We start from the raw sequence: 21,550 nt of genomic DNA on the forward strand, positions 1-21,550 counted from the left end.
TGCCGGAACAACTCCAGGGGAAAGGTTTTTATTCACGCTACTTCCTCACAGAGAAGAAAACAGGAGGCTGGAGGCCCATCTTAGATCTTCGGGGCCTCAACCGCTACTTACGCAAGCAACGTTTTCGGATGATTACAGTTGCCTCCATACTCACAGCACTGGATGATGGAGATTGGTTTGCAGCCCTCAACTTACAAGATGCTTACTTTCATATAATGATCCACCTGGCACACAGGTGCTTCCTCCGCTTCGTGGTCGGCAAGGAACACTTCCAGTACAGGGTTCTTCCGTTCGGCCTCTCCTCGGTCCCCAGAGTCTTTACCAAAACCTTGGCAGTGGTGTCAGCCTACCTGCACAGACAGGGGGTATTCATATTTCCATACCTGGACGACTGCCTATTGAAAGGGGCCTCGAAGGCAGAGGTCCTACGCATGATACGTGTCACAGCGGACACGTTTTCTTCGCTGGGCCTCGTCATCAACCTCGCGAAGTCAAAGACCAACCCCACACAAGACATAGAGTTCATAGGGGCACGCATAAACTCTATCACATCAAGGGTGTACCTACCCGACGCCCGCTTTCGCGCCATCAGTTCGCTGGTGCAAGTCATTGCATACAGCCCCACGGTGCTGGTCTTAACGTGCTTACAGCTGCTGGGCCACATGGCGGCAGCGACATTTGTGGCACAGAATGCCAGATTGCACATGCGAAGCCTGCAGCATTGGCTGGCGAGCGTCTACAAATCGGCATCCCACACTGTCCACAGGGTGGTGTCACCCACGACAGAGGTGCGCAGATCCCTGGCATGGTGGGTAAACCCCAAGAACCTGCTAGCAGGGATGCCCTTTCACCAACCACTAATTTCTATTTTTCTTACTACCGATGCCTCCCACATAGGATGGGGAGCGCACATCGGCGACAAGGTGACGCAAGGGCTATGGTCCCCTGCGGAACAGTCACTGCACATAAACATACTGGAGCTCAGAGCAGAGTTCAATGCCTGCAAGCATTTTCAAGACCACATATATGGCAAAGTAGTGGGATCAATACAGACAATACCTCGACTATGTTTTACATAAATCGGCAAGGAGGAGCCCGATCCCGTGCCCTATGTGCGGAAGCAGTCCGACTGTGGAACTGGTGCATTGCCAACAACATAACGTTGAAAGCCTCGTACTTGCCGGGCGCTCACAATGTGAAAGCAGATCAGCTGAGCAGGCACTTTGCACTCACGCAGGAATGGCAGATCCGCTCCGATCTGCTACGACCGATCTTTCGTACATGGGGGTTTCCCCAGATCGATCTGTTTGCCACCCAGCACAACAAGAAGTGTCCCCAGTACTGCTCCAGGGCAGGAGTGGGGCGGGTGTCCCTGGGGGACGCATTCATGATTCCATGGAAGGGCCACCTACTTTACGTGTTCCCCCCCACAGCGCTTATCCACAAGGTCTTGCAGAAAGCCAGAAGGGAGAGAGCTTGCATGATACTAGTAGTCCCAATGTGGAATCGGCAGCAATGGGTTCCCTTGCTTCTGCGCATGTCGGACCGCCCACCGCTCCCTCTACTGGTGGCGCTGGACCTACTAACGCAGGCCCAGGGGTCCATAGTGCACCCGCACCCTCAGAGCCTGCGCTTACAAGCGTGGCTAATCCATGGCTCAGCTCCCTAGAAAGCACATGTATGGAGGGAGTACAACAAGTCCTGGAAAGTAGCCGAAGGACCTCCACCAGGAAGACTTACAAGCAGAAATGGACCCGATTCACAGCCTGGTGTTCTGCCAAGCAGTTAGCTCCCCTTGACGTTCCTATACTGATAATATTAGAATACTTATTGGACCTCAAGAGGGGCGGGCTTTCCTTATCCTTGCTAAAAGTCCACCTCACCGCTATATCAGCTTTTCGGCATACAGAGGAGGGGCCCACAGTATTTGCCCATCCTATCGTTACCAGGTTCTTGAAGGGGTTGGTAAACCTGTACCCCCCTCGGAAACCACTTCCACCATCGTGGAACTTGGACTTGGTGCTCAGCACACTAACGGGTCCACCTTTTGAACCATCAGCCACAGTTCCCCTACATCTCCTTACGATAAAAACAACCTTCCTCCTTGCAATTACGTCAGCTCGCAGGGTGAGCTCGCTCGCAGCAGTTATGGCAATGCCACCCTGCACAGTATTCTCAAAGGAGGCGGTAACCTTACGACTGCACCCAGCCTTTGTTCCAAAAGTTTCTTCAGAGTTCCATCTTAACGAACCAATAGTTTTACCCTCGTTTTACCCGAAGCCTCACAGCTCCAGCAAGGAGGCACGCATGCATCTCCTGGATGTGAGGAGGGCGTTGGCCTTCTACATAGACAGAACTAAGTCCTTCCGGAAAACAGACAGGCTTCTAGTCTCTCTCGCTCCCAGGTCAAAAGGAGAAGGTCTCTCTTCACAGAGAATCTCAAAGCACATTGTGTCCTGTATAAAAATGTGCTACGAGCTTCGAAAGACTCCTTTGCTGGCCCCGCCCAAGGCTCACTCCACCAGGGCGGTGGCGGCATCAACAGCCTTCTTCAAGGGCATCGCGTTAAAAGACATCTGTAGAGCGGCGACCTGGTCATCCTACGACACCTTCACCAAGCATTATGCCCTACATCGGGTATTCCAAGAGGATACTCGTCTGTCGACAGCAGTCCTTTCGGGGGCAAGCTGCACATAAACCGATTACCCACCTCCTTTCTTGGGTTACTGCTGGGTAGTCACCTATTGTGGAGCACCCACGGGGACACTCAATGAAGAAAGAGAAGTTACTCACTGTAGTAACGATGGTTCTTCAAGATGTGTCCCTATGGGTGCTCCACCACCCGCCCATCCTCCCCGCTTTGGATCTCTGTCTAGTGTCTTTCAGGAGCATCCGAGGCAGTTGGTCAAGGAACTGGTGGGGACCGGATCGCGCACGTGGCCGGGGACGTGCAAGGGAGTGGCGCACGCCGGCGCATGCGCGATCCAGGAGAAACTGCTGGAAGATTTCCGATCTGCGGCGCTGGGCGAGCCCGACACCTATTGTGGAGCACCCACAGGGACACATCTCGAAGAACCATCGTTACTACGGTGAGTAACTTCTCTTTCTTTTGTCGAGCTGTCTCTGCTGTCAATCTTAGTGCTGATATCTGCTGTATGGTACTTCTATCTTTCCTTAATCCCACTTGCTCGTGCACTACATGTTCTTCTATCTGTGTTCTCAGTCTCTCCATCACTATCATCATCAGCACCTTGCCTAAATGGCAATCTTTCTGTAGTTCTTACACTCCAATGCACTCCCTTTCTTGTTTATTGTCACCAGCATGGATCTTGTCCATTCCTTAGGTGCCTTCCTTTCTTTCCATGCTATATTACATACTCAGTGTATTTCCTGAATCATGCTTTCTTCTCCATATTTGATCATCTCTCCTGTGATCTTATCATTTCCAGGGCTCTTGTTGTTCTTTAGTTGTTTCACTGCTCTTTCTCCTTCCTCCTTCGAAATATCATTTTCACTCTCGATGCTTGGTGGAGATATCTCTTTCAGTTCTTTGATCAGTCCCTCTGAGACACTCGGGTCAGATTGTGGTTTGTACTGATTGGTGCAATATCTCATCTATCACTGCTCAACCGTCTCGTTGTTCATGAGCCCCTCATCGTTCTCATCTTTTATTGCCATCTGCTTTAATCTCCTATTAATATTCCTGATCATCTTATATACCTCCCTAGTCTTATACCCACCATAATACCTCTCTATGTCTTCACACTGCTCCTCCAAACATTTTGCCTTATCCTTTCTGGCCACTTTTCTTATCTCATTTCATTTCATTCTATATTGCTGTTCCACCCTCTCGGAAACATCCCGTCTGATTTTCAGTGCTCTCTTTTCTTGGACCAACTTCAGTGTCTCCTGCATTATCCACTTCTTATTGATCTTCTCTTCTTCCAGAACAGTCTGCTTAATTGCCTCTTTTATCACCATGACTATCTCTTTGATTCTCTTATCTAGGTCCTTCTCTGTGCCCGAATTCCTAATCTTCCCTTCAAGTGTTGCTCTGTATGCATTCCCTGTTTCTTCCTCCCCTAGTTTTGCCATGTCTCTTCTTTTCTTAAACTGTGTCTTAGACTTTCTCTTGAGGTTCACCTTGATATGTGCAGATATGTACTGGACGATATTGAGAGACGTGTGGTTGAGAAATTCTTTGGTCAGGGAAAGAAATGAAGCATGAGTCAATTCCTTCTTAGGAAAAGCACTAGAGGAGCACTGTTATGATGCAAGCCAGTGACTGCAAGAATGCTGGTAGTGAGATTTGAAGCAAAACTGTTCAACATCTTGGTTGTTCAGGTATATGCACCCATGTCAGACAGTACGGAGGAAGAGTTTGAGCTATCCTATAAAGACTTGACAAAGACGCTGGAGGAGATACCAAAGAGAGATGTGTTGATCATCAGAGGAGATTGGAACGTGAAGGTTGGAACAGGTAACGAAGGTTGTGAGAGAGTCATGGGAAGCTTTGTATACAGAGAAAGAAATGAACAAGGTGAAAAACTACTAAAGTTTACTGTGGAGCATGGGAGGTCTAATGCCTATTCATATCTCTCATGTTAGACCTACTATCGGCATCATGCACTAGAAGATTTCACCAAAGAGAAGCCAGAAATATAAAAGTAATATGCTCCTGTCTCTGTAAATGAAAAAAAGGATGAGAAGGTTTTTGCAATTTTGAAAACAGCTCAATTTTAGGGCATCTCCTCTAAAGAATCCCATGATCAAATTATGTAAAGATTTCCCTACAAACTATATTCTGGCTCTAGATCTGACTTACCAGTTTTCAAAGTGATCCAATTTTTTTTTTAAATTTGTTGTAGATTTTTAAATAGTATGCAAAATTTGTCGTTTAACTGTAATGTAGCTGTGGCCTTAACTTCCTTTCTATTTACGTAAATTAACTCTTGTGCAGAAAAGCGGATTTCTAGACTATTTTAGTAATTAATTTTTAATATCTGATATTGGTGACAGGAAACTTTTCCCTAATTTAGTATGTTAATTGGACAATGATGTACTTCAATTAAAATGTAACATAGCCAAAACCTGCATTCTGGTTGACTTTTACCATGTGATGTACAAAGTATTTTGTTGATTGTCTCGCAATATAATTCACCCACTTGACTTCTGACTGTATAATGAGTCGTAAGAAAAGCAGAATCTTGTTTACAATGAGTATAGTCCAAAGGCCTCTCTTTGAGATTGTGATACAGGCATGCTAATTTCAGGCTTAACTAAAACAATGTAGCAATTTATTAAGGCTTTAATTTGATATCCTAAAGGCTGGTAGTTCCTACCGTATGTAATGTGACAGGTGAAGTGGGCCTCTTTGATTTCCACATGGAATCAAAGTAGGAATAAATTTTGGATCAGCTGTTTTATACAGTTCATTAGTGGATCTACTGATTCTGCCATATGCTAGATATCTACTCAGTTTAGATTTTAAACACTATTATCTGTACACTGACTATGACAAGAGGAAAATTACACCTCTCCATCTGCAATGGCCCATATGTGGAAGATAAGATGAAACAAAATTAAGAACTGAAAGGGGCAGTCACATTTTACTGGCCTGGCTGCACCTTTAATTTCTCTCTGTTCTTTGTAAGTACATCCTTCTCAGGTCATAGTCGTTAAGGATGTTAATAGTTAACAGGTTAACCAGTAAGCCTCACCTTACACAGATGAGGCTTACTGGTTCTGGTTAATCAGTGGGGCCGAAGTGGCACTCCAGCAGCCATGGACAGGGGGATGTTCCAGCCCAGCTGTAGCAGCTCCCATCCATGGCAGCCTGAGACGCACTGTAGGCAGTGGTGCTCCAGCTCAGCCAGAGCACCCCTCATCTGTGGCGGTACCTGCAGGGGAGTGCCGCGGGTAGGGGCACTCCAGCCCAGACAGAGCAGCCCTGGTCTGGTGTGTCATGGGCAGGAGCACTCCAGCCTGGCTGGAGCAGCCCCCGTTTAAATGATAACATTTAACTGGTTAACTCATTAAACAGGATTTTATATCCCTAATCCCCCTTAAGCCTGCCCTGGGATGGAATTCCATGATTCTCCCACTTTTAGATCCAGCACCTAGGCAACAGTAGCCTGTTTGCCAATTGGGATTCCTCAGCAGGTTTGACTAGGTTTGACAATATGCAACAAGAGCTGTCATCAGTTGTGAATATAGCAACAACAAAAATACCCTTTTCAAAACAAAATATTGAAGCTCAAAAGTAATAACAAAACATAACAGGAGAAAAGGGACTATTCACCAGCACACATAAGATCTGGTTGTTTCCATTACAGTTCTTTATTACATTACAGTCATGCACGGTACACTATGACAATAAAAATCACCCCACTAGCTAAATGGGAAAAAATGTGAGCTATGTAGCATGTAAGATTTTATATCCAAGAATATTTGAAAAAATAAATGATGTGTGTATAAAAATACTAGCACAGTGAAACTATAGGGCTAAAAAAAATGGCATTTTGAGAAGCTGAATAACATTTCAGGTATTTATTATGGACACTAAGAAGATTCTGTTTGCCAGTTGGTTGCAGGATAAATATTCAGTCTAAAAGCTGCCACTGCCAGCATGTGGGTGTGGAGTGGAAACCTAAGTGTGTAACCCTAACACTTCAAGAGGAATAAGGCACTAATGTGTGTACTGAGATATGCCCCATTTGTGTGGCAGCTGCATGGCATTGAGGCTACCTGGGTAAATATGGACCCACTGGTGTAACACCCATTCTGGAGAAAGAGATGTGGTGCGGTGCGTGTGTTTGCTCTGTTGTCCCCTCTCTAGTTAAAGCTGTAAGTGCAGAAGGTGGCTCAGGGAAACTGGTATGTGGGGAGATGCCTGGTAGGAAAGAAGGGGCTAAGGGCACACAGCAGGTGCCTGTGGGAATAGGAGCGTAGAGCATCCACCCAGAGCGAGCCTCCCACTTAGCAATTAACATTTGGGCAAGGGCACAAGGAGGATAGTGCTAGTGTAACCCACCCATAGGGGTGTGAATCACTGTCCCATGTACTTGCACCTAAACCACTTACACAGGGAAAGACAGTCACCTGTGCAGCCTTAGCTGAAAATCAGCTGGCTTTTAGCCAAAGCCATAGAGGCTCCAGCAAGAAGCTCCAGAAGTTCCAGGTTTGCCTCTACCTGACTGCCCTTACACTACCATGACTGACCCACGAGGCTCAAAGGGGTAAGGAGGTTAGTCTGTCGCTTTAAACACAAGCGGTCCTTTGGCACTTTAGAGACTGTCACCTTCGTAAGGCCAGGAGCTTCAGTGAGCCGTGCCAGCTACCTACCAAGCGGCTGATCAATGGGTAAGTCTCGCGGCTGCCGCGAGACTGCTCGTTGCCTGAGGGTAGGTAATTGCAGCGCCGCACCGCCCAGCAGAACAGCCCCAGCTTCTCCCTCGGCCTGAGAGCAGCGAGAGCGAGCAGAGGCGCCAGCCTATCATGGGGCTGGAGGCGAACCCGGCAGGTCACAGGCGCGAAAACCTCTGTCATTGGCCCACGGCTGCCGAAGCCAAGCTGCGGTTGGTTTCGGCGGCTGCCACTCTCTCCCTCTCTCCTCGCCCCGCGCCCGGGCCCAGGCAGAAGAGCCGCGCGGGCAAACGGGGCAGTGTTGAACGCGAGGTCAGGCGGAGGTGGCATGGCCGTAGTACTGATACTCGGCGGCTCCGCCAGGTTGCTGCGCCAACGCGGGAAGGTGCATGCTGCCGGCATTGCCGCGGGTAAGAGCCGCCGTTGCCTGCGCCTCGCGGCCCGGGGGCGTTTGAGCAGCGCGAGGTGGGGTTGCTCCTCGCTGCTGGGTGGTGCGAAGTGGCCGGGCCAGGCCTCCTTGCTGAGCCAGCCAGAGACCTGCTGCTGCTTCTTCCCGCCCCCACGCTAAGGCTGCACGTGAGTCAGTCAAGTGACAGCGCTGCCCCACAACTTCCTGTCCCGTGTGAACTGTGGCCGTGGGGCGGGCGGAGGCTCCTGGGAGCTACACTTTGCCTTTAGCGTGTGCATCGGGGTCCTTGAAGGGCTCCCCAGCCCTGGCCAGTTTACAGTTCTTCCTGCGCAGCATGCAGGGAGTTTTGAAGTCCCTGATAAATGTGCTTCCTCGCACGCGAGAATTATCACCTGTGTTTTGCACCTTTTACAAGTATGGCCTGTAACAGACTGCACCAGACAGGTTGTAAAACTATATGAGGCTCATATCATTACTTAATCTTATAAGAACATAAGAATGGCCATACTGGGTCAGACCAAAGGTCCATCCAGCCCAGCATCCCATCTGCCGACGGTGGCCAATGCCAGGTGCCCCAGAGAAGGAGAACAGAAGACAATGATCAAGTGATTTATCTCCTGCCATCCATCTCCTGCCCTTGTTATGAAGGCTAGGGCACCATACTTTATCCCTGGCTAATAGCCATTTATGGACCTAACCTGCAAAAATATATCAAGCTCTTTTTTAAACCCTAATAGAGTCCTGGGCTTCACAGCCTCCTCGGGCAAGGAGTTCCACAGGTTGACTGTGCGCTGTGTGAAGAAAAATTTCCTTTTATTAGTTTTGAACCTACTACCCATCAATTTCATTTGGTGTCCCCTAGTTCTTGTATTATGGGAAAAGGTAAATAATTTTTCTATATTCACTTTCTCCACACCATTCATGATTTTATATACCTCTATCATATCGCCCCTCAATCGCCTCTTTTCCAAACTGAAAAGTCCCAGTCTCTCTAGTCTCTCCCCATATGGGACCCGTTCCAAGCCCCTAATCATCTTAGTCGCCCTTTTCTGTACCTTTTCTAATGCCAATATATCTTTTTTGAGGTGAGGAGACCACATCTGCACACAGTACTCATGAGTACCTTAGCGTACTAAATGTTTTTCGTTTTTATTTAAAATAGTAGATGTTTACTCCAAAACAGTCTGCAGAAGTTTGTGAAGCTAGTCACTTAAACCAACATTACGTAACTGTAATCAATATTCATACTTGTTTTTTGAGCCAAACCTTAACTCCGCAGCTCTTTATTATTATTATTATTATTCAAGGCCCTTGCACTATAAACATTTACACATATGCTTCAATTTACATACAGGCACAGTTCAATTAAGTGCAAAGCGAAGGAAATATATATGCAGGATTAGGGCCCAAATTGTAATCTTTCCCCAGTCTTCTACTTTTCCAGGGACTCTGGTAGTTTAAAGAACATACTTCTGTTTGAAATTATTCTACCTAGTGTTGATACAAGTAACACCTAAGGTTACTGTAAGTGAAATAAATTGTAGAATCTTTCTTTGCATTTTAAATTTTTGTTTTGTGCATTTGACAGCCCTTTGTTTATAGTCACTCTTTCTGTTTCCTTTGTGTAGTTCAGTTTATTTTAACATAGTAACATAAGAGAAACATGCTTATATTGTTTTAAAAAGGGAGAATGTGACTTTAAAACCACAAAATTTGCAAGAGGGCTCAGCAAAAGCCAAGATTTTTTTCCTGTGCTTCACATTTGTGTGGGGTGGCTTTCCTCCCCCACAGGCCCTATGCAGTCAGGGGTCTAGCCCCCACCTCACCATATGGCTAGCACCCTGCCTCCTTGGGTGCCACGCAGCTGGTGGGCCAGTCCTCACCCCACCAGACCACATGATGGTTAGGCTGTGGGGTTCAAATTTGTATGGGGCAGGCCCCCTTTTCCACAGGCACCATGCAGTCAGGGGGCTAGCCCCCAGACAACCACACCATGTGGTTAGCCTCCACCCTACCATCCCATATGCTGGTGGTACAGTGCAGACAATGCTTTCCAGACAGCATGTCCTGGCCTGGGCAATGTGAAGACTCCCCAGAAGGAAATATTTTCAGGGAGTATAGCGGGAGGGTGTGTGTGTCATACCTATATGCAGAAGATTGCACCATGTTAACAGGTGCCTCAGCTGGCCCCTGCTGTCTTGAGTTTTTGGAGATTGGCCCTGGCCAAACTGTATTCTGGGCTGGCTTCCCTCCTGCCTATTGCCTAGGCACACCACTACAGTACTTTCCCTTTCCAAAGCCTGTGGCTCGGGGGAGCCGCACAGTCTCAGTAGTGGCCTGTTTGCTGCATTTTTACTGAGGGAAAACAGTTCCCTAATGTTCTGCCCTGCAAAAGGTGTTCTTTCACCAGGGGAATACTGAGGTACATATTCACATGACACCGTTAGTGCAAGTGCATATGCCCTAATATGGGGGATTGACAACAATCTCAAGGGCTTCACTTCCTTAACTTTACTGTCCTCTGCTGCTTCCTTAACTGTGCCAGTCTACTGTGGTCCAGGCAGATTGCCACCATCAGACCTGGCTATCATCAAAACATCCTCATTCAGGGCAGGCTTTGGAAAAATGGCCTTTTGTTTTGAATGGCAGTGGGAAGTATGAGCAGTCTGGGATGATGATACGGCCACACCGATTTGTGGTGTGTTTTTTCCCCATAACACACTGGCAAAAAAAACCCGACAATGGAACAGTGCTACAGGAACTGTGGGATATTTGTCCACAATGCCCTAATGCAACAGTTAAACTTAGGCAATGTAGTGGAGGTGCACTAAGTTGACTTTGGGAGCAGGTGCGGACGCTCAGCTTCGACCTTATAAAATCTAGGGTGCGTCTACACTAGCTGGCTACTTAGAAGTAGCTGGCACAATGTCAAAATACTATGCGTTGCGTCTACGCGCACCGTGCGCTATTTCGATGTTGAAACTGATGTTAGGCAGCGAGATGTCGAAATCGCTGTTCTTATCTGAAGATGGGAATAGCATCCTACTTTGACGTTCAACATCGAAGTAGGGTGTGTGTCGACGATCTGCATCCCGCTATGTCGAAATAGCGGGGTCCTCCATGGCAGCCATCAGCTGAGGGGTTGAGAAATGCTGTGTCCAGCCCCTGGGGGGCTCTGTGGTCACCGCGTGCAGCAGCCCTTAGCCCAGGGCTTATGGCTCCTGCTGCAGCTGGGGGTCCATGCTGCATGCATGGGGTCTGCAACCGGTTGTTGGCTCTGTTGATCTTGTGCTGTGCAGGCTGTGTGTGTCTGGGAGGGACCCTTTAAGGGAGCGGCTTGGGGCTTTGCTGGCTCCGTATTTCGATGGGGAGTGCTTGTGTGTGTGGACGCTTTGCATTTCCTTCCGGGGCGGCTCCTTTTGATGTTCTCTGTCACTACTTTGATGTTGAACGTCGATGGCACCAGCCCTGGGGGATGTGTAGACAATACGCGTCGAAGTAGCCTATTTCTATGTTCTTACGTCAAAATAGGCTACTTCGACGTAGTGTGCTAGTGTAGACATAGCCCTAGTGTTACAAAGTTGACTTGCCCAAATTCAGCTTCATTCTCCCTTGTAGACATTACCCTTCCTGTTTAAAAAGTTTTTCAGTTGTTCGTGTGGAATAAAGAATATTAGATACACTAGGTCATACGTTAGTGAAGTTAAATGAAATACATGAGCGGTACTGAGAATAGGTCTACGTGGTGTCTTTTGCCACAGAATTAGTAGTAGTAGTAGTATTATCAGTTTCATTTCTGATATCTAGAAGACTTTCTGATATCATGAAGATGTTTCCATAAAAGCTTTTAAGTAGAATTATGATTTTGTTCACTGGCTTAAACATGACAGCTTGAATGAATGTTGTCAACACATACCAGAGAGAGCAGATCCAGAATGCAGTTCTGCTGAAGTACCACAAAGTCACTTAGACTGGTCTTCTGTATTTTCAGATATATGATCTTTGAGGGAAGAGAACAAACTATTCCTTCAGGTTTTAAAGTGAGCAATTTTTTTTCTTTATTTTTGCATGGAAACTTCAGAGATCCAAGACTGCAGTCTGAGGTGAAATTCTGGCTCTATTGAAGGCAATGGCAAAACTTCCACTGATTTAATTGGAGCAGCAGGGCCAACAGCTTGGCGAGCCCTTGGGCAAGGTGGGGGTGGAGGAGAGCTGCTCCCTGCTGTGGAAGTGAGGGGCTGGAGGCAGCCAGCCCTCAGCAGCACTTGGACCACAGTGTGCACCTCCTCCCTCTGACCTCTCCCTTGTGTGTGCTATGTGGTGGTGCTCCTGCCTTCTTAGGTAGGCATCCTTCAGTCTGCCTAGACTATGGATCGCGCCCTTTAAAGTTTCAATTGAGGACTTCATTTACAGCGTCTATTGTGACTATGAAGACCCACACGAGAGTGACAGTCCTTGCTGCATCTCTTGCAGATGTGGTGGGTGTCTGGCAAGTCCTTAGTGTGCTTTCTGTGCGTTCGCTTCTCCTCTGCTAGCTGTCTGATCTTCAACTCGCCCTTCTGAAGGCCCTTGTGTAACCCCTGCCTCCATCTGCTGCGGTCGTCTGCTAGATCTTCCCAGTTGTCCAGCTCGATGTCTGCCTCCCCGAGGTCTCTCTTGCAGACATCTTTGTAACGCAGCTGGGGGCGTCCGGGAGGTCTTTTGCCAGAGGCTAGCTCACCATACAGGATGTCTTTTGGAATCCTTCCATCATTCATCCTGTGGACGTGGCCAAGCCAGCGGAGTCGACGTTGCCTGAGAAGGGTGTGCATGGTTGGGATTCCAGCTTGCTCGAGGACGGTGGTGTTGGTCACTCTGTTCTTCCATGATATTCCAAGGATGCGCCTGAGGCAGCGCAAGTGGAAGACGTTCAGCCTCTTTTCCTGGCCGGCATACAGGGTCCAAGTCTCGCTGCCATAAAGGAGGGTGCTGAGGATGCAGGCTCTGTAGACTTGCATTTTGGTGTGAGTGTATAGCTTGTTGTTATTCCACACTCTCTTGCTGAGTCTGGACAGAGTTGTGGCCGCTTTTCTGATCCTCCTATTTAGCTCAGTGTCCAACGACAGGGTGTCAGTGATGGTGGACCCGAGGTAAACGAACTCGTGGATGACCTCTAACGTATAGTTGTCAACGCTGATTGATGGGGATTCAGCAACATCCTGACCGAGTACATTTGTCTTCTTTAGGCTGATGGTAAGCCCAAAGTCCTTGCACGCTTTGGAGAACTGATCCAGCAGTTTTTGAAGCTGGTCTTCTGTGTGAGACACTACAGCAGCATCGTCTGCGAACAGCATGTCTCTGATGAGGACTTCTCGCACCTTAGACTTAGCTTTCAGCCTTGCAAGGTTAAACAGTTTCCCATCAGATCTTGTGTGCAGCAAGATGCCCTCCGTTGAAGATCCAAAGGCATGCTTCGGGAGGAGTGCGAAGAAGATCCCAAACAATGTTGGAGCAAGCACGCATCCTTGTTTGACGCTGCTCCTGATCCTGAAAGCATCCGATAATGCGCCGTCGTATTGGATGGTTCCTCTCATGTCTTCGTGCAACGACTGGATCATCTTGAGTAACCGTGGAGGACAGCCGATCTTGTGGAGCAGTTTGAACAGACCATCCCTGCTGACCAAGTCAAAAGCCTTGGTCAAGTCGATGAAGGCTATGTAGAGTGGCTTCCTCTGCTCCCTGCACTTCTCCTGCAGCTGCCTTAGAGAGAAGACCATGTCGACGGTAGACCTCTTTGCGCAGAATCCGCACTGCGATTCGGGGTACACCCTCTCAGCAATATTCTGGAGTCTGTCAAGGATGACGCGAGCGAACAGTTTACCAGTGATGCTTAGGAGGGAGATTCCACGGTAGTTGTTGCAGTCGCTTCTGTCTCCTTTGTTCTTATACAACGTTAGCGTTGCGCATATCCTGTGGAACCTCACCCTCTTTCCAGCACAGGCACAGTAGCTCATGTAGGGGTTCCAGGAGTGTGTCCACGGCACATTTGATTATCTCTGGTGGTATAGCATCCTGGCCAGGGGCCTTTCCTGCTGCAATGCTGTCGATGGCTCTCTTCAGTTCATCCACAGTCGGTTCTTGATCCAGTTCGTCTATTACTGGTAGGAGCTTGATGGCATCGAGGGCTGCGTCAACCACGACGTTCTTGCATGAGTACAGCTCGGAGTAGTGCTCAACCCAGCGCTCCATCTGTTTGGCTTTGTCAGCAATGACTTCACCAGATTTGGATTTCAGAGGTGCCATCTTGTTCTGGGTGGGTCCTAATGCCTTCCTCATACGCTCGTACATTCCTCTGAGATTACCAAAGTCGACACAGGTCTGGATGCTGCTGCATAGCTGGAGCCAGTGGTTGTTGGCACAGCGCCTGGCTGTCTGCTGTACTGTTCTTCTGGCCTCTCTAAGCGCTTGCTGGGTACTCTGGCTTGGTGAGCGTTTGTACTCCAGAAGTGCAGCGCGCTTCTTTTCAATGACTGGAATCATCTCATCAGAGTTAGCTTCGAACCAGTTGTTCGTGTTTCTAGCTCTTCTTCCAAACACCGACAAGGCTGTGTTGTAAACTGTATCCCTCAGATGTTGCCATTTGGATGTCGCATCGGTGCCCCCAGGGCCGCTGCGCAGATTTTCCTGGAGGGTCTCTCTGAACTTTTCGGCTTTCTCTGAGTTTGCTGTCTTTCTGGCGTCAATGCGGATCTCTAAAGGAAAAGGACTACACCTTTTTCTGGCAGGGTAAATCCCAAGAAGAACCCACAGAGCATGGTGTTGGCTTTGCTGTCAGAAACACCCTTCTACAAATGGTGGATTTAGTCATGGATGGATCAGAAAGACTTCTTCAGATCATGCTTCAAACTTGCGCCGGTCCTGTCCACCTGATCAGCGCTTATGCTCCAACCCTGTACGCCACACCAGAAGTAAAAGACAAGTTCTATGACGTGCTTAGTGCTGCTGTAGTGCAAATAACTGCTCGTGAACAACTGTACATCTTGGGTGACTTCAGTGCAAGAGTTGGAGCTGATTGGGCCTCATGGCCTTCCTGCTTAGGACACTTCGGTGTGGGAAAAATGAATGACAATGGACAGCATCTCCTTGAACTGTGCACGTACCACAATCTGTGCTCCTGCCTACCCAGCAGCCTTAAGAGCTGCCCGGCAACTGCTTCCTTCCCCTGCACCCCTCACATTTGCTGGCCTGAACAGGAGTCAGGATTTCATTGTAAGTCTATGTTTACACTTTGGTGTAAGCCCAGGGTTAGTTACACTTGAGTCAGCTGACTTGTGCTAGGGAATCCCAAGGTTGAATATTTATATTGTTTTTAACCCTGCATTAAGACTTTTCTAACCTGTGCTGAAACTTGGATCTCTGGGATCCCCATTGCAGCACTCACACTCAAGTCACAGCAACCATATTCCAAAGTCTCTAGAATCCTCCTAGAATGTGGTTGCCCTACTGTATGACTGTGATGCACTGTGGGAAAACTTTATTGCCCATCCAGAATGTTACAGGAAGTTTGAACAGTCTGCCAGCATAGCCTGCTGAGCAGTCATTTTTCTCTGTGTGCTTCCTGCTGTTGAAGGCAGCATGAAGGAGGTACCCCTTTGAAGAACTTTTCTTACTTGCATTTTCGTTCCTGAGTCAAGAAACTGGCATAGCATCTGCAAAGTGCTGGTGGACATTTTGGTGTTGGTTGCTGATACACCAAAGGTTTCCACTGGAGGAGGTGATAGAAGCAGAGTAGGAAGAATATCTTGGTCAGTGTTTCCTCTGACTTTCTCCCTCCATGGCTACGTCTACACGTGCAGCCAACATCGAAATAGCTTATTTCGATGTTGCGACATCGGAATAGGCTATTTCGATGAATAACGTCTACACGTCCTCCAGGGCCGGCAACGTCGATGTTCAACTTCGACGTTGCTCAGCCCAACATCGAAATAGGCACAGCGAGGGAACGTCTACACGTCAAAGTAGCACACATCGAAATAGGGATGCCAGGCACAGCTGCAGACAGGGTCACAGGGCGGACTCAACAGCAAGCCGCTCCCTTAAAGGGCCCCTCCCAGACACAGTTGCACTAAACAACACAAGATACACAGAGCTGACAACTGGTTGCAGACCCTGTGCCTGCAGCATAGATCCCCAGCTGCCGCAGAAGCAGCCAGAAGCCCTGGGCTAAGGGCTGCTGCCCACAGTGACCATAGAGCCCCGCAGCGGCTGGAGAGAGAGCATCTCTCAACCCCCCAGCTGATGGCCGCCATGGAGGACCCAGCAATTTCGACGTTGCGGGACGCGGATCGTCTACACTGTCCCTACTTCGACGTTGAACGTCGAAGTAGGGCGCTATTCCTATCTCCTCATGAGGTTAGCAGCTTCGACGTCTCGCCGCCTAACGTCGAAGTTAACTTCGAAATAGCGCCCGACGCGTGTGGACGTGACGGGCGCTATTTCGAAGTTAGTGCCTCTACTTCGAAGTAGCGTGCACGTGTAGACGCAGCTCATGGGTGGAATAAATTTTGTTATGTGGACCAATAATAAGATACACATGCTGTCCACTGTGGGTGGCTGTAGGTGCTCTGCTAATCATCTGGGTGGCATCTTATCTCTCCTGTGCAGCAGCCTAAGTGCTCAGCTCATGGGGAACACTGATCCCGGCATGGAATAGTAGACTTAAGCTAACAGTGGCTGCCCAGTATAACTGGCACAGCTAATGGTCTTTGGGTAGACTGTATTCTAATGCTCTTCTGCCCATGATGGGCATGAGTTGATAAAGCAGTTCCTTGTTGAGCTCAGTACTCATCTCTTAGCTGTTGTTCCTGTCTCAAGAACTGCTTTGCAAGTCCCTGCTCATTCGCTGAAACCCTCACTTTCACATGGCCTGCAAGTCTCAGCCTCTGGCACAGGAGCTGCTTGTCTGCTCTCTCAAGAGCATCAACCTTAACTTCATCACAAAAACGTTTCCACTTGGAACAGTGAAGGTATTTTCGGCCAGGGATTGTGTTCCTCATGAACAGAGCCCTACCAAATTTACGGCCATGAAATATGTATTGCAGATGGTGAAATCTGGGTTTCACCCCCACCCATCCCAGGAAATCTGGTCTTTTGTGGTATAGTACCGCCTTATACTAAACCGATTTCATGGGGGAACCAAATTTCTCAAGTGTTCCTCAAATTGGGAGGTTGCAAAGGGGGTTTCAGATTTTTTGGGGCGGGGGTGTCACAGTATTACCACCCTTATTTCTGTGCTTCCTGGGCAGCGTAAATGAGGAGTGGCAGTGATGGACTGAGGGCCAGGAGCACAGAAGTAAGGGTAGATGTACCAGACTGTGCCCATGTTTGTGCTGTTGCTGGAGGCAGCTCTGCCTTCAGTAGCTGCAGCTTTCCAGCTGCTCAGGTCTGAAGGCAGTGCCACTGCCAGCTGCAGTGCAGAGGTAAGGGTAGCTGTACTGCCATCCTTCCTCCCCAATAATCTTGCAACCACCTCACAAAAAACATTTTTTTTTTTTTTTGGATCAGAACCTCTGCATTTAGACCATGAAATAGCTTACATCATGAAGTTTACTGTTTTAAAAGTCATATGACTGTGAACTTGACCAAAATAAACTGTGAATTTGGTAGGGCCCTACCCATGAACAATAGGCATTAGAGTTTGGGAGGCCATGAAATAGCATAAGAGGTAGAAGGTTATTATATAAAGCAGCTTAGTGCAAGAGCATAGTACAGGGGTTCTCCTTACAGGTCGCCTCGCTATCAGTTGTTTTGCATATATGTCATTAAATAATTCAGGAAAGCAAATTCATTATAACTCTCACTGATCCGCACTTAGGTCATTTAGAGGGCCAAGGGACCAAAAGCCAGGACTGTAGCAGAGCTTGGTGGTATCTGGGTGGCAGGCGCTGTAGTACAGGGGCTCTGGAAGTGAGCCCTGGAGTCGTGGGGGACTGGTGGGGAGCTGGCTTATCTTTTTCTACTTGCTTGTTTGTTTTTTATTTCTATTCCTATTTTTTGTGGGTTATAGGTACCTTATATGTACCATTTGTGTGAGAACTGTGTATGTTGGGACCATATCTCAAGCTAATTATATTATTTCCTATGGAGATTAATTCCCCTTTATAAGTCATTTCACTGTAAGTTACATTATGCAGGATCACAACCTGAGCTTAGAACGAGGACCCCCGTATTCATTTTTGTGGAATTTCAAGGATGTAAAATGTTATATTTCTAAACTGAACTGTCATACATTATGAAGGGATGCTTCAGTCTGCTGATTTTCTCTGAACACAGCTTTGTTAACTGCAGTTACAGAAGTGCAGAGACAATGGTAAAATTGCAACTTTTTTTTTTCCTGGATGCGGGTAATTCCCTTGCTGCAAAAGGTTTTTTGCTTTCATTTCAGGCCTTTCACGTTTTGGAGGATATTACAATTCTTGTGGGCCCTGTTGGCAAAGGGAGATGTTATTTCAAGCTGCTGGTGGGAAATCTACAGTGAGTGCAGTTGAAATAGTCAAACGTATAGTGAATAAACAGCACAGTTGTGAGTGCGCTGTAGAGCAGGGCCTGGAAAATATACCCTTTCCTCTCTTTGACTTATCTGGAGTTCTTTCTTAAGAAACAGTTTGCAGCTGTCAGCAACCAGAATTGGTCAGAATTTCTGAGGGAGGTAACAAGGTTCTGTATTAGCTAACACATGGTATATACTGTTACTGCTACATGCAAAAGTGCAGAACTTTAAAGTGTTCCTCCTCTCTGAACTGCTACAAGTTGTAGACAAAAACTAATACCATACTCACACTTGGGAGAAATTGTTATGCCCTACAGACTTCGTGAACTGTTTGCTATATTTGGAAATAGAAAAAACACACATGGCATGCACAATTTCCAGATGGCTCCTTTGGAAGAGAAATAATTAAAGAGTGGCAAATTTCAAGCCTTTACGACTGAAAGGAAAACATGGTAAATATTGGTTACTTTTCAGTAAAACCTTTCACAGCTTTTTGTGCATGCTTGAAATTCTCAGTTACCATTTTGAACTCCAGGTTGTCAGATGGGAGGGGAGGGGACGTGCCGGTGTGCTGTGATAGAACACACTAGTAAGGAACGTGTTGGTAGTTGGGGCTTTATTGTAATTTTTGCATTTCTCCATAGAGCAGAAATTCCTCATTATTGTTATGGTAACTGCCAATTGGAGTCACAAAGGTACTACTGTAACTCTGGCCTCTAGTGTAACTGCTGTCTCCTGCAGGTTTGCTGCAGACTGACAGTAGGCTGTTACTAAGGTGGGAGACAAATCAAATAGTTTTTCCTACTGGGGAGCTGGAATTTGCCATGGGTTTTGCTCTACAGTCTGCTTTGCGGCTGTTTTCATTAACAGTAGCTTAAGGCATCTCACTCAGATCCTGCTGCTGGCACCCATCGGTTCCTGGGCCAGATTCAGGGGCCAGCTGGGCACCATCCAAATCCTCCTGGAGCACAGTTGGTTCCCTAACCAGCATGTGCGGTGCATGAAGCTGCTCTTGGGGAGGCCAGCTCTCCACTTATGCCTCCATCCTCACTCCACTCTTGCTCAGTCCATATTCCACTCTCTTCCATCTTCATTCACCTCTTACAGCCAAATCCCTGAACCAAAATGTAGCAAAGGACATGAGTGAAAAACAGGCTTCTGAAATTTCTGCCTAAGAAAATGGAGCATATTTTCCACTGCATGCCAGATTGTGAAGATCGTACAGGCAGCAGGTTCCTACTTAGAAGCACTGAAGTTGGGAATAAAAAAGTCAGTCACAGTTTTTTTTATGTACATCCTGAAGTTTGTCAGATTTGTGTGCAAGAACTTTGAAGGGCAAACAGCTGTCCTGCTGATTACAACATTAAATATTGTGGAAAAAATTATGCCACTCTTCTCCATCTTGTTTTTTTTTTTTGTAATCAGTATTTCTAAGCTGATTTAATATTTTAAATATACTCTCAGGCCTCCATAAAGTAATAATTCCAGATTACTACATATTTAATGCACTGAAACAAAGCATTTAAAAAAATTAGAGGGGTTTACCATGTTAATAAGAGTTTCTTTTAGAAAAAGGGAACACTTGTGCTGTCCATAACAATAGACTTGTTTATAAGTTTTTACGTATGCATATGTTTAAAAGTATGCTTCTAATGGATTTCATATTTCACTAAGATACTGATTCTGGTGGAGGGTTCAGTCAGCCGTGACCGTTCATCATCTGATAGTGGTTTGGTGACCTATGTGAAATGAATTGGTGGTTTTTCCACAGATCCTCAGGGTCTGGTTATACCCCAGCCTGTAACCAGTCTCTTGGGAGCGACCTCTTTAGTGTGCTGAGCTCCAGCAGTTCATACTGTTCCAAAGAGGCAGGTTCATGGAATTGAAGCCTGGGCCTTCAGCCACCATCAATCCCTGTCTTTCTCTGTGTTTCTTGCTTTGAATTCAGCCAGGCTAGGCATCTGCAGGCTTGTACTGTACCCTTCATGGCACAATGCTCTCAGTCAGTATTTGCAGCTACAGTAGGTTGTCCTTTCAAAACAAGGTAATAATATATTTACTCAGCTAACACATAGCACCTGAAAGTCCTTAGGTTAGCAAAGAGAAGCCAGGGTTAAAGTATAGTCCATCCTGGCCAAGCCAGTGCAATTAAGTTACTATGCGGTCCATGTCTGGCTCCAGCTCTTCCCTCTTGTCCAACGTCCCAGATTAGAGCCCTTTGTCTCTTGAGAAGCAGTCCTTATTTCAGCCACCCGATACCATTCCCGTCTGATGTGTGCTGTGCTAGTGTACCGATGGTGGTCCCAGCATAGTAGAGAGACAGGGTAGGTGAGGCAATGTTTTTCATTGGACCAACTTCTGTTGGAGAGAGAAACAAGCTTTTGAGCTACATAGAACTCTTCCTCAGGAAAGGATACTCAGAGAATGAAATCTTTACTAAACCACCTCTTCTGGCCTTCATACAGCTCTCCAACCTCGGCATCAGAAGCAGGCTCCTCACAAGGACATACCTATTCAGAGTAGCACCAGACTCCGACAGAACAACTGATGCGGACTCTAAAGGCATGTCTCCACTGCTGCAGTGATCAACACCCCCTCACAAAAAACCTTTCAGGATCCATGATCTATCCAGGGTCAAGACACACATGCCTATTATCAGAAGTGGTGTACCTCATCCAGAGCACTGAATACCCCAAAACTGTGTGAAAGCAGACAATGCCTATGCAGTGAAGTGATTTCACTCAGGAAAATGATAAAAGCCAAATAATGCCAGATCACCTGGGGGTGAACGCTTTTGAAAAAGGAGTCCCTGTTTATCTGAGCTATCATCTTCAAAGAAAATCTGCATTAACACTTTCAAGAGACAATCCTGGGAACTTAAACTAAGGCTATGTAATAAAGACGTTGGATTTTTGGTTTATTACAACAATCTGTAACCCATTATCCCCCCCCTCCTTTGTCCTATGACTGCAGGGGTGTTAACAGGCCACTCTGCTTTGAACAGTCCCCCGGAATATGCAGTAGCTACTTAAGCTAAGACTTTATATTCGGCTGTGACACTCTAAGTATCTTTCCCGGACATGAGAATCAGGGATCTCTGTGTAATATGCAAACTTGTCTCTCTCAGCAGTAGAAGTTGGTCCAATAAAACATAATACTTCACCCATCTTATCTATTCCATGGCTAAACTGGGATTTTTGTGTCCAGGGTTATTGATCCGATATCATTCATTAATATTCAATTTTAAA

The 21,550-nt window shown here is 47.1% G+C and overlaps 1 protein-coding gene across 3 annotated transcripts in view; it reads left to right on the forward strand.

Moving 5' to 3' along the window:
- Positions 1 to 7,619: 7,619 nt before the first annotated feature.
- The window catches only part of HIBADH (3-hydroxyisobutyrate dehydrogenase), a 128,794-nt gene continuing 114,863 nt past the window's right edge, over positions 7,620 to 21,550 (forward strand). Inside the window, exons 1-2 of one of the 3 annotated variants that reach the window (XM_074986153.1) lie at positions 7,651 to 7,775; positions 18,198 to 18,286. In XM_074986153.1, the coding sequence (XP_074842254.1) occupies position 18,286 (1 nt within the window). In that variant the 5' untranslated portion in view covers positions 7,651 to 7,775; positions 18,198 to 18,285. Of the gene's footprint in view, positions 7,776 to 8,642; positions 8,657 to 18,197; positions 18,287 to 21,550 lie in introns of those variants that run through there. The other 2 variants (XM_074986152.1, XM_074986151.1) reach the window with 2 other exon arrangements.

The sequence above is a fragment of the Carettochelys insculpta genome, chromosome 2 (assembly GCF_033958435.1).
Source record: "Carettochelys insculpta isolate YL-2023 chromosome 2, ASM3395843v1, whole genome shotgun sequence".
Classification (NCBI taxonomy): Eukaryota; Metazoa; Chordata; order Testudines; family Carettochelyidae; genus Carettochelys; species Carettochelys insculpta.